This window comes from Nelusetta ayraudi, unplaced genomic scaffold (genome assembly GCF_046127955.1).
Source record: "Nelusetta ayraudi isolate G7.1 ecotype Tasmania unplaced genomic scaffold, CSIRO-AGI_Nayr_v1 ptg000011l, whole genome shotgun sequence".
NCBI classification, from domain to species: domain Eukaryota; kingdom Metazoa; phylum Chordata; class Actinopteri; order Tetraodontiformes; family Monacanthidae; genus Nelusetta; species Nelusetta ayraudi.
In genome coordinates this window covers 20,210,876-20,224,407 of record NW_027466061.1, presented here as the reverse complement: position 1 = coordinate 20,224,407, position 13,532 = coordinate 20,210,876, and the positions used below count along the sequence as shown (strand labels likewise).

The 13,532-nt window shown below is 44.5% G+C and overlaps 1 protein-coding gene across 1 annotated transcript; it reads right to left on the bottom strand.

Annotated features, from left to right (window-relative positions):
• Window positions 1-1,326: 1,326 nt before the first annotated feature.
• On the bottom strand, window positions 1,327-13,460 carry miga1 (mitoguardin 1). The gene is made up of 16 exons (XM_076021793.1): window positions 13,303-13,460; window positions 11,961-12,120; window positions 9,884-10,046; window positions 9,249-9,361; window positions 8,726-8,858; window positions 8,032-8,168; window positions 6,442-6,565; window positions 6,238-6,329; window positions 4,886-4,995; window positions 4,724-4,796; window positions 4,449-4,535; window positions 4,266-4,364; window positions 4,040-4,174; window positions 3,547-3,600; window positions 3,323-3,439; window positions 1,327-2,943 (listed from the first exon to the last, which is right to left on the bottom strand). The coding sequence occupies exons 2-16, from the start codon at window positions 12,060-12,062 to the stop codon at window positions 2,725-2,727; spliced, it is 1,758 nt and encodes a 585-aa protein (XP_075877908.1). The 5' UTR covers window positions 12,063-12,120; window positions 13,303-13,460; the 3' UTR covers window positions 1,327-2,724.
• Window positions 13,461-13,532: the final 72 nt, after the last annotated feature.

Here is a 13,532-nt window from a genome sequence, read left to right as displayed (position 1 = left end):
CCTCTGAACTTTATTGCTCCGATGTTTTTTATGAGCATGTGGAATGCTTGTAGTTAAGTGCTTCTGACTAGTTTCAGTGTGATCACAGATCCCAATGAGCACTGTGAAAGGCTGTTAATCCTATAAACAACCTGCATTGTTCACTGATGGCAAACAGTGCAACTATATCTGATCTTTGCAGTGTCGTCCCAGACCTTGCACCTTAGGTTCTGCTGCAAAACCACAGGTAAGCAAAGCCTAAGGAAGTGTTTTGTCCAGTGACATGACCAATATACGTGCAAAAATATTGCTTACCTGTGTGTTGAACTTGACTCAAATGTCCACAATCAATCATGAACAGCCCGTTTTTTTAAAAGAAAAAAAAAAGAAAATCTGCTTTAATTGAACTGCATGATATGCACCTCTATGTATGACCTGTTGATAATGAAGTTTGAATAATCCAGGAAAGGTTGTTGCGTTGGCTCACAGAGGAAATGCCATTGTAGTATGTGCTCTATGTTAGCTCTTATCTTTCCGCGCTGGTAAGTCTCGGTAGCGACTGTACATGTATGCATTGGAAAAAGGTGTATGAAAATGCATGCCATGCAAAAAAAAAAAAAAAAAAAAATTAGCCATGTGCGCAGTGTCAAGGTGAAAACAGTGAAGCACGTGATTTCTGACTTACTCTTTTCCCTTTAATTACTGTTGTGGTGTGAATCTGCCTTCAAGTGTAGTGCAAATGTACTATTGAAACGCTGCTGCCTTCACTTCTCACTCACAGTGTTGGAGGATGCTGCAAGCTTAGGTCATAGAATCAGGCCCTGTCGTAGTTTGGAATCCTTTGAGTCAATCCCACTGCTGAACGTAGACCGTTCAAGAGCTCCAGATATAAGGTAAAACAGCAACGCAATGAAATTTGAAATCTGTGACAAGTGTTGGTTAGATACATGTTCTTTAGCCTGATTGAATTGATTTATAAACATGCCATCGTCTTATTGAGTTGTCCAATTGGTGTTGTATTGCTTTGACTTCATACGGGAAGTGCTTCAGGAAGTTGGACGAGGACAGGAACTAACACAGAAAAAAAAAACACTTGGATTGGCAGTAAATCTGGGCTTATCTACTAATCAATGGGTCACAATGTTTGATTGCCATACACGGTATTCAGTGTCTATACAGTCGGGGGTGTAGAGGAAAAAACAATGCGGCATGCCCATGAGGTAGAAGGGTTTCATGTGTTTGTATCACAACTTTTGGTTTGTTTTTGGTTTAATTGTTCTGACGTTTGAAACTTTGCCATGTTCATAAATAAAGATTGATTAAAAAAAAATGGACTCAGACCTCAGCTCTTCTCTTCGCTGTTACAAATGCAACGAACAGACGGATTGGCTCTTTATTTCTCCATTGTCAAATCCAGATTATAGTTCATGTTAAACAATGCTGTCAGACACCCAAACCATTTGGGTCACACTGGCCTTGAAAGACGATGCTTCACCGCACAATTGTATGAAGTAGTTCAGGGGCTGAATGACGCTCATCTAAACCAGGCACCACCAAGCAGAGTATAATATAAGAACCTGCTGGTGCCAAAATGATGGAAGCAGTTTGTACAGTTGAACACATCTAAGGTGAGGACCATCAACAGAAAAAGGGTGATGTTGGTTAACAAAGTTCAACTATGTGGTTACACATCACGCAGGGTTCACTGCTGTAACAAGACCAGATGTGATTCGTGCAAAGTTATTTTATGTCAAATGTTTTAAGAGACTGGTGACAAACATTCAGTATTCAACTCAAGGCTTGAACATGTTCAGGAAGGTTAAGGCGTTTCATGTGCGCCACTCGTGAACAAAAAAAAAAAAAAAATGGCACAAAGTCAACAGCAGGAAGGAGATTCAACAGTGTTCTAATCCTCGACTTTCTGATGGTTTCATCTGTCAATTAGTTCATTTTGTACAAAGATGAGTCCCTTACGCCCCAAAAAGTAAATAACTCCCTTTTTCAGTAGACCCATAATGACAAGCGTGACCCTGGATATCCCACCTCCTTAAAGCCTCTAGTCACACTTTGCATTTCAAATCATTTGTGATTCCTCTTCAATATGGTTAGAACTATAAATAAACTACTTAGCATATCGTCTGCACTGCATTAATGGTGTTTTAAAAGGATGTGAAACATCTATTAACTGAAGTGACTTTTCATGACAGTCAGTATTGCTATTTATACTACAAATTCTGAAAGATCACACACACCCATGGATGTATACAGGTTAAACTGTCTAAAAAAAATATGGGGGGAAAAATAAAGCATCATGTAGGAGTATAATAATATAAATACTCTAATATATTTTCCTTGACACATTGCCCCGGACAGCAATAAATATGCCTTTAATGACACAGCTAGCTAACTACTGCATACTGGACTGATAGCAAGTTTAATTGTCGTGTTCGAAACGAATACGCGTCGCACTGGCACAGTGAAGAGGGACGACGGCACGACACAGTGTCAAGGCTTACAGCTGGTACACCCAGTACAGATCTTCAGCATGAAAGGGGACGTGATGGACTCTTGACCTCTGAGCAATAGTATTTTACAAGGCTCTTGAATGGTACTGGTATTGCACAGGAGGGAGTAATACTGTTGTCTTTGGTCCAAGTGTGATTGAACTTGCCCTACAACAAATGCAGAGGCCGTGAGTCTGTGTGGCGGTGACAGTGGTGGTGGTGGTGGTGACGGTGGTGTCCCTCATTGGACCCGGGCCTCCAGCAGAGCGCTGGGCACCAGCTGGACGGGCTGCGGGTTGCACATGTTGCTGTGCCGCAGCGTGTCTGCTCCCAGGTAGGCCAGCAGCAGCTCGGAGCGCCGGTGCAGCAGGTGCAGCATGTCCTCGGCCAGAGGCTCCACCGAGGAGTAACGCACTTTGTCCAGGTCGAAGACGTCCTTCAGGAAGTGCAGCACCTGGTCCTGGTGGCGCAGGAGAGTGGAGGTGTGACGTGAGACGGACACATTTTCACTGAGGCAGGTTTTTATCATTTAGCGAGAATTAGAAATGTGAGGGGAAAAGTCCAAAACATTAGAGATGCATCTGTGAAGGTTCTCAGTCATCCAGGTCATTTTAAATGAGAAGGGTTAAGTTAGGGCAACTGATCTTGATGTTTCACCTCTCATCCAGAAGGAGAGGTGACAAGTCCAAGTTGCCCCAACTTAACCCTTCTACTGACGGAAACAAAAAGATAAGACTAAACGCACAAGGTTTCAGAGTGACAAGTGCAACAATGAAAGGAATTTGATTTCGAATACAAATTGGTGCTCAAGCGTGGATATTTCATGGACTACAACTCACCTTAAAGAAGCAGCAGAAGTCGTGCAGTGAGTTCTTGGGGCCGAGGAAGCCCCAGGCCAGGACAGGGCTGATCTGCTCGCACACCGAGTACAAGTGGGCAGTGAAGCCATCAGGCACCTGAGACACACACAGGATGTTACCACAGCCGTTGTCAGCTCGGACACTCTATAGAAATTTGCTCCACCTCCTCTTCCTCCTCCCTAAAATTAGTGTTGATGATTTACCTTCATGTGTTTTCTCTTCTGTTTCATCACTGTCCAACAATTTGATGCCACGGCCTGTCAGAGATGCAGAGTATTTAGCTGTAAACAAACCTACTCAAATGGAGCAAGAACGCACCATTTAAACTCACTATCTTGACAAACTTTTTTTTAGACATTTACAAAGCAATGTAAAAGCAACGATGCAAAAGGAGGAGGTACTGAGAAAGCTGCTGATTCATAGAAACATAACTTACAAAATAAGATGACTTGAGGCATAAAAACATTTTCTTTCTTTTGGTTGTTGCATTTAAAATGGCATATAAACATCATTTGAAACAACCAATATGGTGAATCACACATTTTTTGGCATACAGGTCAATTCTGAAACTATTGTAGACATAAAATAAACCAAGTCAGCCATCTCTGTAAGATTGCTTTCTACACTCAAGTTCCTTCACTTGAAGTTCATTGACCTACAGTATGTGTGACTCTACTATCTGACTGATTGCCTCACCGTTTCCTTGAAAGAGCTATTGAGCCAGCGGTTGCTGAGCACATTCTGGATGGAGATGGGTGGATTCTCCAGGTCTTCGAACGACTCCATCAGGATAAAGTCCAGAACTATGTCATAGAAGTTCAAGTGTTTCACCTGGTAAAGACATGGACGTTTGGCCATTAGTTCTGCCTTAGCGTTCACTCCGCTACTGTGTCACACAGTCAGACCCGCGCGGTGCAGTTACCCCTCGTGTGGCCAGCTCTGTCTCCGTGTTTTCCCAGTGGTCTGTGTTCTCAAGGAAGTAGATCATCTCCTCAAACGCTTCCTCAAACCGGTTTGGGTTCTGAAATGCACGCAGTAACTGTTAGGACCGCACTAAATGGTTGCTGTGGATCATTTGATTGACCGACTGGGCCTGCAGTCTCACCTTGTGCGCTTTCACAACGATGGAAGAGAGAATCTTCTTCCCCGTTTCAGCCAAAAACATTCTGGTCGTTCTCTCACACAGGAGGAGCTGACGACACGAGCGCAGCAGTGAAAGGTTAGTAGCCCAGCTCAGTTAACCGACTCTAAACTGAACAGTGCAATCCACCGATAGGTAATTCCCGTCAATAAAAAAGTGAAGCAGGCTGAATTAACTACAGGCAGATAGTTGTTGTTGCAACCATCCTCATCACAACACGTCATTACGTGTGGCTGTACCTGGCATGCTTCCCGCACACAGTGCAACTTGGCCAGGAAGTCCGAGTCCCCGTGGCACTCCAGCCACTCAGTTCTGAGAATGCGGGAAGTTCCAAGTCAACGTTAAAAACAAGTTGTGTTCTGAAACGCTACAGTTGGCCCGCAGGACTCTCCTGGCCGTACCTCAGCACCCTGCAGGAGATCTTGCCATCCTCGGCCATCTGCAGCGCCTCCTCGTAGAAGGGGTGGTGGCCCTGGGAGAAGGCGCTCCTCAGCTCCCTGTGCTCTGACAGCTGCCACGGAGAGAGACACAGTTTGTTGACAATGACAGAAATCAAGTTTAACGCCCAAAGGTCTTAATGTCAAATATGATGTGAAGTGCTTCTTGTAACAGTTTTGTTGTATTGTACTAAAAAAGTATATAAATCAGTAAGGTTTTGCTTATGATGCTGACTTATTCCTCATATTTTGTTGTATTTCAAAATGATTCTTTTTGCATTTGAAAACAATGTATATGTGTACATTTTTTTCTCGTTTTCTTTTTCTCCTCCCTCACTTTTTTCTTTCTGCTTGCATGTGATTAGTGGCTGATGATTACCCAGTGTGCACCTGCTCCTTATCTAAATCTACCAACCCTGTTGCCAACTCACAGTGTGACTTGACAAAGGCCACAAGGTCCAAATAAATATTGCATTTGGAGTGCAAATGAGCTTGGGAAGAAGCAGGTATGGAAGATGGATGGATGGATGGATGGTGTGCAGTGGTTGTCTCTCTTTTTTTCTAACAATGACAGAATCCCCATCAGTGTTTTCTCCCAGAGGGAGAGAGAGAGAAAGCTGTAAAGCTACACCATCTTGCAATTTTGAAAAACAAACAATGTTTTCACAAATTTTCTACTTTAAATGTGCAAGATTTCTATTTCAGTGGTGAACTTTCCCCCAAATGAAATTGACAGTCAAGTGGCACGAGTGCAGGAGGCGCAGTGAAAGCAGCAGTGGCAGGCTGTACGGTGGCTACTGGGAAATGTGGAGGGTCTATTATTAGTAACCCGCTAGGTGACCCAGTTTGACTGCTGCCTGCTTTAACTGCTTTGAGAGGGAAGATATACATGTACACTTTTGAAGTGTGGTCAAGTAAACGGCATCTTTGTCTATTGGTTGCCAGGTTGGTGGATGGAACGTGCGAACAGTGCGAACGTTTCACCTCAGCTTCATGGAACTGAAAATCTGGCTCCTATAAACAAAGCGCTCACTTCTTAAAGAGCCGTTTATTGATGTGCTTTGTGGGTCAAGTACACGAAGGGAAGCGGATTTACAGCTTGGAGCCCTCATGCTGACTTAATGGGTAAAGGAGATAAACTGTGTACTGGTAAACCTGGGGGTGGAGGGGAAGGGGGGGGGCTTCCAGGAGGACGAGAGCCACTCTTGCTGTCTATCTATCTTATCTTATTTTAATAGAAAACAGTTTGGATTTAGCTGCCGACTGTTGCATCAGCCATCACAGGTTCTACTTGGTGACTGTGATCCGACGGTCACCTCGGCAGCGGACACGAACGAGTCGGTGGAGGCGATGCTGATGCTGTCCCTCAGGCAGGCGTCCTCCAGTTCCACGTCCTCGGCCAGTTTGTCTGCGGTGGTGGGAGGCAAAAACATGAGAACGGGCTGCAGGGGATTCCACCTCCACCTCCTCCTCCTCCTTTCTTTGCCCTCTCTGCTGCGGCGCCGGCAAGCGTTTTTTACCTGGGCTGCTGCAGTGGGAGGACGGCTCCGACACGCACAGGACGCCCTCAAACTCCTCCTGCAGGCTGTAGGCCCTCTGCAGCAGAGACTTCAGCCTGTGGATGAACTCTGCACTGATGACGTCCTGAGGGTGGGGAGGGTGTGGGTGGAGGAAAGTCACCGTCAGCTATTGATGTCCAACTAACAATGCCTTAAAGGTGCAGTGAGTAATATTTGGCCTGGTTTATGATCTTCATATGGAAGCTCAGTCTCCCTCCACATGCAGAAAGAAGCTGGGAGTCATCTTCCACTCCGAGCCGTCTTTGGACTCTCAGGTGACCAAAGTGATGCAGTCATGCTTTGCACAGCTGAGACAGCTGTCCAGGATTAAATCCTTTCCGTCCCCCCAGTGACTTAGAAAAAGTCATCCACGCTTTCAGTTTTTGAAAGGCTGGATTATTGTAATTTGTTATATTCTGGCATCACTCAGCAAGCGTAATGTACATAGACTCCAACTGATTCAAAATGCTGCCGTCAGGGTTTTCACAGTGTAGCCCTTCACTGGCTACATTGAGTTTTAGAATAGACTTGAAGATTGTAGTGCTTGTCTTCAAAGCTCTAAATGGCTCCAGTTTATATTTCATCTTAGATTTCAGAACTTCCCCTAGGACTCTGATCGCTGCCTGAGATCCTCCGGCAAGGCCAGACCCGGTGTCAGAATCACGCCTCGCCTCAAGGCAACGACATTGTCTGCTTTTTAAATCGCTTCTTAAAACTCGCTTTTATCGTTTGGCTTTGTCCTCTATTTTGTAACTGGTTTTAATGCCTTGCTTTTGTGGTTTTTCTACTGTTTTAATGTTGTTTCTCCGTTCTCAGGGTTGTCTGTATGATTTCACAGTTCTCTTGTTTTATGTGTAAAGCACTTTGTAAATGTTCTTTTTTTTTTTTTTTAATAAGTGCTATATAAATACAGTAATTATTATCATTATTAAATTTGCATCATCTAGCTACCGGGCTTCCTTGAACATTTTACACACTGTACCTTGAAAGTCAATCATGTACCGTTTGTAATGCAACGTCCCCGGGTCGTTAACAGCGGGCCGGGCCCTTGATGACGATGAGCAATAAGCTTTCTAAAGATGCCCCCTTGAGCAGCGGAAATCCCTGGCACACTGAGCAGCAGACTGGACGTATGTTTGGGTGCCGGAGAGGGGAAAAAAATCCTGCTAATCCAATAAACCCCTTGCGTCCCAGTCAGACTAGCAGTGTGTGAGCTGTTACACAATCCAAACCCTGTGGCACTGGTGGGCTCTAGTTCTAGCATGCTGCCAGTACTGCTGCTTGCACTCGCTTTGATGGAATTTGTTGGAACGTTTCTCTGTTAAAAAATAAATGAGCAATGTGCAAAGGCGCAAATAGAGAGGAAAAAAAAAACAATACAGCGACTTCTTAGCTGTGGTGAAGGTCGACGTTGCCAGACTCTTGAGTTTGCACCCGGCTGATACGCTTGCTTCAAGCTGACACAAGAGATTTTTGAAGGCCAAAAAAAAAAGGCAAAAGCTTCATCTGGGCAAACACTGCTCTACAGAGTGGAGTCACTGTGCCGCTCACCTCCATGCTCTGCTCTGCGATGGCGTCTCCTGCTCCGGTTTTGACGGCCGCACAGTCCTCGTCGTCCTCGGTCTGCCTGCCCCTGAAGGTCAGCGCCTCCTCCCAGCGCCTCAGAGCCTCCTCGAACAGATCCATGCCTGAGGAGCAAACGTGCAGGCGCTCCAGAGTCGACTCATCGCTGCCATGCAGGGCCCACGCAAGCAGACGTTTGAAGGTCCGGTGTGTAAAATCTGGCTTGATTTATGATTTTTATATTGGTAAAACCTCAACATATTGCCCATAAAATCTATTCGTAAAAGTGTGTACTTGCAGTACAAGAAAAGTTACTGGGTTTTCCTACACTCTATAAGTTTGCACATAAAGCAATCAGGGTCTCGCTTCTAGTTAGCCGCCATTTTTTAAGGAAGCACTCCTGACAGTGGCCTAACTACCAATCAGGCAGGCCACCTTAAAGACCAGGCTTCCTTAAGAATTTTACACAATGGACCTTTGAGCCATTCAATTATAACCACTGCATATATTCTTCAACCCACATGCATACACATGAAGACAATGTACTTTCCCTCCCTGCTGTTCTATAATGTGAATCTCGCTGCGGCAGCGTGACCTCAGGTACACACAGTGGGAATGCCATCGTGAAAACGTCCCTGGCTCTGATTCTTCTCATTGGGAATGGGCGACGTGCTTTCCTTACCCATAAGGTAGAGGTTTTCAGGTGTTGTGACAGGCGCATTGACTGCACTGCAGTTGTCTGCTTCCCCCGCTCCACCCCAGCAGGAGGATTCATTAGCGCAGGTGCTGGTGCTGGACGAGTCCATGCTCTTCACCTGCACACACACACACACACACACACACACACACACACACACACACACACACACACACACACACACACACACACACACACACACACACACACACACACACACACACACACACACACACAGTTGAGACAAAGACAATGCTGGTCAGCCCTTTTCGTTCACATTCTCTGCAGTTTGGAAGTACAAGAGCTGCTGATGAAGTAGCAGATTACAAGTGCAAGGGTAACAATTGTTCAAAATACATGATCTGAACTTTTTTTTTTTTTAATTACCATCATCATCATCATTATTATTATTATCATCATTATTATTAGTATCATTATTATTATTGTTAGAAACACTGAGCCCACTTTTAATTTGCGACAGAGTTTGCAAAGGAGAGTGCTGCCCTACCGATGCCAAACTGAGCAGAGAGCCGGACAGCTTCCTGTAGTCTCTGGTTGTGACGAACAGCCCGGCTGGGTAGACATTCTCCGACCTCCTGGCGCCGTTTTGGCTGACGTCATCTGTGCAAGTAAGTGCCAGTTATGAGATGATGATCAAAGCAGAGTGCACAACATTCAAGACATTCAACATTCAACGCTGTTTGTTCTCTGCTGCTGAGAGAAACATTTAATACATCTGGCCATTTTTTCATAAAACTATCAAGCTTATCTGACTTTTAAACTCACTGAAACATTAGTGCAGCTTTGGGCTATTGAAAATCTATTTGTCTGTTAAAATGAACATGCTAAACGATGAGGGATCTGTGGAATCCCATGATCAATATTCCACGTCAATGGTATTGAGTAACGGATGTACACTTGCACACAGGGCTGCCTCTGTCAATATGTCCTCTGGCACTGTTTAGACTTGAAAAAAACCTTTGCTCTTTAAACTGTGATTTAAAAAAACCCTCTTTAACCTGGACGCTACAACAACAGGACTCCTGCGAGATAACACAGGTCCAACTTTCCGGACCGACTGTCAGAGCGACTGCGTCACGACGAGTGGGGGGAAGCGCAGGCAGGATCGGTGAAGAGCTTTACCGGTCACTGCGGCGGCCAGAGGCTGGAAGTCAAAGCCCAGCGGCTCCCACTGCGGAGGCAGAGTCCGTCTCTTGCCTTTCCTCCTCCGGAAGTGCCGGGACAGGTACAGCAGTGAGAAGGCGCCCAGGGCGGTGGCTGCCACAAGTTTCTTGGTGCCACTCACCTGAGGAGCAAGCAAGTCTCAATGTGAACAATATGTCATTGAAAAAGACGTTTGGGATACAATTTGGTTGTGAAGTTCTTCCATATAAAAGATTCCAGAAAGATTCTGGTTTCTTTTTTGCAGCATTTGGAAGTTTAATCTGACTTTGCAACACATAAATAGAAGTAAGTATTTTGGCATTTTATCACTTTTACAAATGTATAGTTTAAGGGTGAACTGAAGCATTTTAAAGTGTAAAGGTGAAGTTGTAATTTATACACTAAAGGGGCTGGTTATTAGTGACCCTAAGAACCACAGTTCACTGCCTGATAATTGCTGCATTGGCAAGGAAACACGATGATCAGTATAACAAGCGGCTGGATGATAGTGAAGAAGGAACAGAAACATTGGAAATCACAAAGTTCTGAAGTCTTTCCTGATGGAATCTGGTCCAACGGAGCATTTCAGAGCTCTGTCAGCACTCAGTGGTCCTAAAGCGACATCAATAGCATTACCCTATTTCTATCCAAGCAATATCATCTGCCGGTCACTCCCAGCAGCACTGCCACCCTGGTCCACACTCCTCACCAGAACTTCATCCACAGATCACATCACACCTGCCCTCCAACAACCCCACAGGCTTTCAGCCAAAACCAGCATGGAAACTTGGCTCCGCACTCTCAAGGCCATTCAAGAGCTCGTCTGAGCACCGTGAGGTCCTTCACCCGCTCTGGAAGTCTCTCCCTCTCTGACATCAGGAACATCAAATCAGTTTTGATTTTCAAATCCCATCTGGAACCCATCTTTGCAACAACAGGCCTTCTCTCTCCAATCCCTGGTTCTGATGCTCACCTATGGTTTTTGTCCTGTGTTGATTTGTCACCTTTTTAATTTTAAATACCACCTTAAAAAGCCACAGCCAAGAGAATGCATCCTATTTCTGAATGGTTGCATAACTGAAAATACACAGACACTGGTGATGTAACAAACGGCACTACGAATCAACTACGGCCGTGCTATCTAGATTTGACTGCCATAAACTCAGATAGCGTGCCGAGCCTCCACTCTGTCTATAGATAGGAACACGGAATGACTACAGGGATTATCAAGCAACACCACCGGCGGCCGTTTGTGACTGGCGGATTACATAAAGGCTGAATTTGAAACAAGACAACGCAATCATAATTGTGACTCTTTTCTGGGGAAGATGGGGATTAAGAGAGGATTTCTGAGTAATGCTGCAGTCCTGTTGGGTTTCTATGCTGCCGACACCAAATTCAGGGTGTGTGTGCAGCAACCAGACCCCATTTGAGACCTACTACGTGACTCCAGTCACACGGTCTCCAAATGCACCCATAAACACTATAACACGGGGCACAGAGAGAGAGAGAGAGCGAGAGAGAGAGAATATACTGAGGACTACCCAGGAAGACAAGACTGGCCGAGAAAAGCATAGACAGCCAACAGCAAAAAACAGTCTAAAAATTAGTTTAAAATCATCTTGGTTCGACCATTTCAAACTAATCATGGCATTAAGTATATCTTAACAAAAAACAAATGTGATGAGTTAGTGTGACGCTAGCACATTTAGCTCAAGTGTTCAAATAAATACCAGCAGATGGTCTATCCAGCGCTCACAGTGCTCAGACTACCTGCAGGCTAACCTGCAGGTGGAGAGGAATTCCACCGTTTCTCCTCCAGCAGACAGAACATGTTGGACCAGAAATTCTAGAGGTGTCGCTAGTTGAGGTGACCCTAACAATATCCTTTGATCTACTCTAGATAACTGATCGATTGCTCTACTTGAGAGGGAAGAAGGGGGGTGGGGGGGCATAAAGGGAGATTACAGTCAACCATAAAACAAAAAGTTGGTTTCAGAAATGCAAAGAGAACCCCTAACAGGTGTCGCTCGACACGTTTCAATGACAAACTCACCTCCGCCACCGAGCCATAAACAGACAACGGTAGGTGGAACATGCGCAGGGCAACAGCCTTGAAAGACAGCAGCTGAGAGTTGGTGAGGGTCTCATGTGTCATTGTGGCACTTTATCCATAACTCGCTAACTCTTCTGTCTTCGTCACCATCTTGCTGGACCTGAGACAACGACAACAGCAAGGATGTCAGATTGGCGGCTCAGGAAGAGATGTTGTATTACATAACGTCTCGGCTACCCGACTGTTTGTCTGTACCACTGCTGCTTGATCTGGAAGGGTGCATTCAACTTGTTAGAAAATAGAATACATAATATAAAAAAAAACAATTTGCAGATTTCCTTCACACCCAACTGGGCAAGAGTAAAAATTTGCATTATACTGAGTTCATATTCTAAAATTGAAGCTGAAATGTGCCTGTTTAAAAGTGGAGGCTAAATAATTTCACCAACACATCTTGGTCTGTGCAGAGTCATGAACAAGCCCATCCTCTGAACTGCTGTATAATCCAGCAAGCAACAGACTACGGGCAGCATCCAATTAAGTGTGCACATGAGACAGCTTTGGTTCCTAATACTGATGATTATTCCATTTAATTCTCGCTCAGACATCTTGGATCCTCTGTTGCAAACGTACAGTTTTTGTGTAGAATTCTAAATAATCGGAGATTCAGATAATTTGCTAAGAACAATATTATTATTATGATTATTTTAAACTGTTGTAATACCAATTCAAGTTACTCAATAAAACTGTTTTGCAGTAATCTGGTGAATTTAGGAAACAAAGTGTGACATGGTTACCAATTCCCATTAGTGACGCCCAAAATTATTGTATGGTAGTGAGACATCGAACTTTTATTTTATTTCTGAGATATTTCATGCTAGAGTTGCATAACACATGATCCCGAAGGTGTTTTAACAACAGTGGTTTTGAAGCTTTACCTCACCTTAAATGACACAGAATTGTATCTTTGACACACAAACGCAGTTATCTGGACAATGGCCGTTTCTTATCACAAAAATACAAAACAAAACAAAAGTGAAATATTAAAGGAGCCACATTTTTAGGTGACGAGAAAGCAAATGAAATGTCCGAATGTACATCTAAATAACACTAGAATTGAGTTAAGGTGACATTTTAAAATACAGCATTTGAACTGCGTAAACAATTTAACACTTGCGCACTCAGTCGTTGCTGGCCTCGCTGGACAGCTAATTGCTAACTTCCCAAAGCAGGCTAATAAGGCTAGCATTATTAGCTAACTCTGTCAAAGGGTTCAAAGGACTGTGTAAAACCAGTAACTTTCTACATGGAAGGCACAAACAGAGAGTTTAGACATCATTACCGGTACATTTGAGGGTTCCTCCGCTGATTCCTGTCACGATAGTTTCGGCGGCGCTCGGCTTGACCTCAACGGCAGCCAAGTGAAGGACTCAGCCGGCGGCACCGCGCAGGTTGATCGTAACTTTCAAAATAAGAGCATGGCCACTATGATGTTTACGGGCTCTCTGCACCCCCACCTGGCGTTCCGAGACATTACAACACAGCTTTTAGCTTTCATCATGAACAAAAAAT

Bases quoted from the DNA above. Each gene is read 5' to 3' on its own strand.
- miga1 (XM_076021793.1), bottom strand. From the start codon at position 12,062: ATGACACATGAGACCCTCACCAACTCTCAGCTGCTGTCTTTCAAGGCT. The intron at 8,169-8,725 runs GTAAGGAAAGCA...TTTGCTCCTCAG, and splicing joins TGAAAACCTCTACCTTATGG to GCATGGATCTGTTCGAGGAG. The intron at 3,440-3,546 runs GTAAATCATCAA...TGTGTGTCTCAG, and splicing joins AGAAGAGAAAACACATGAAG to GTGCCTGATGGCTTCACTGC.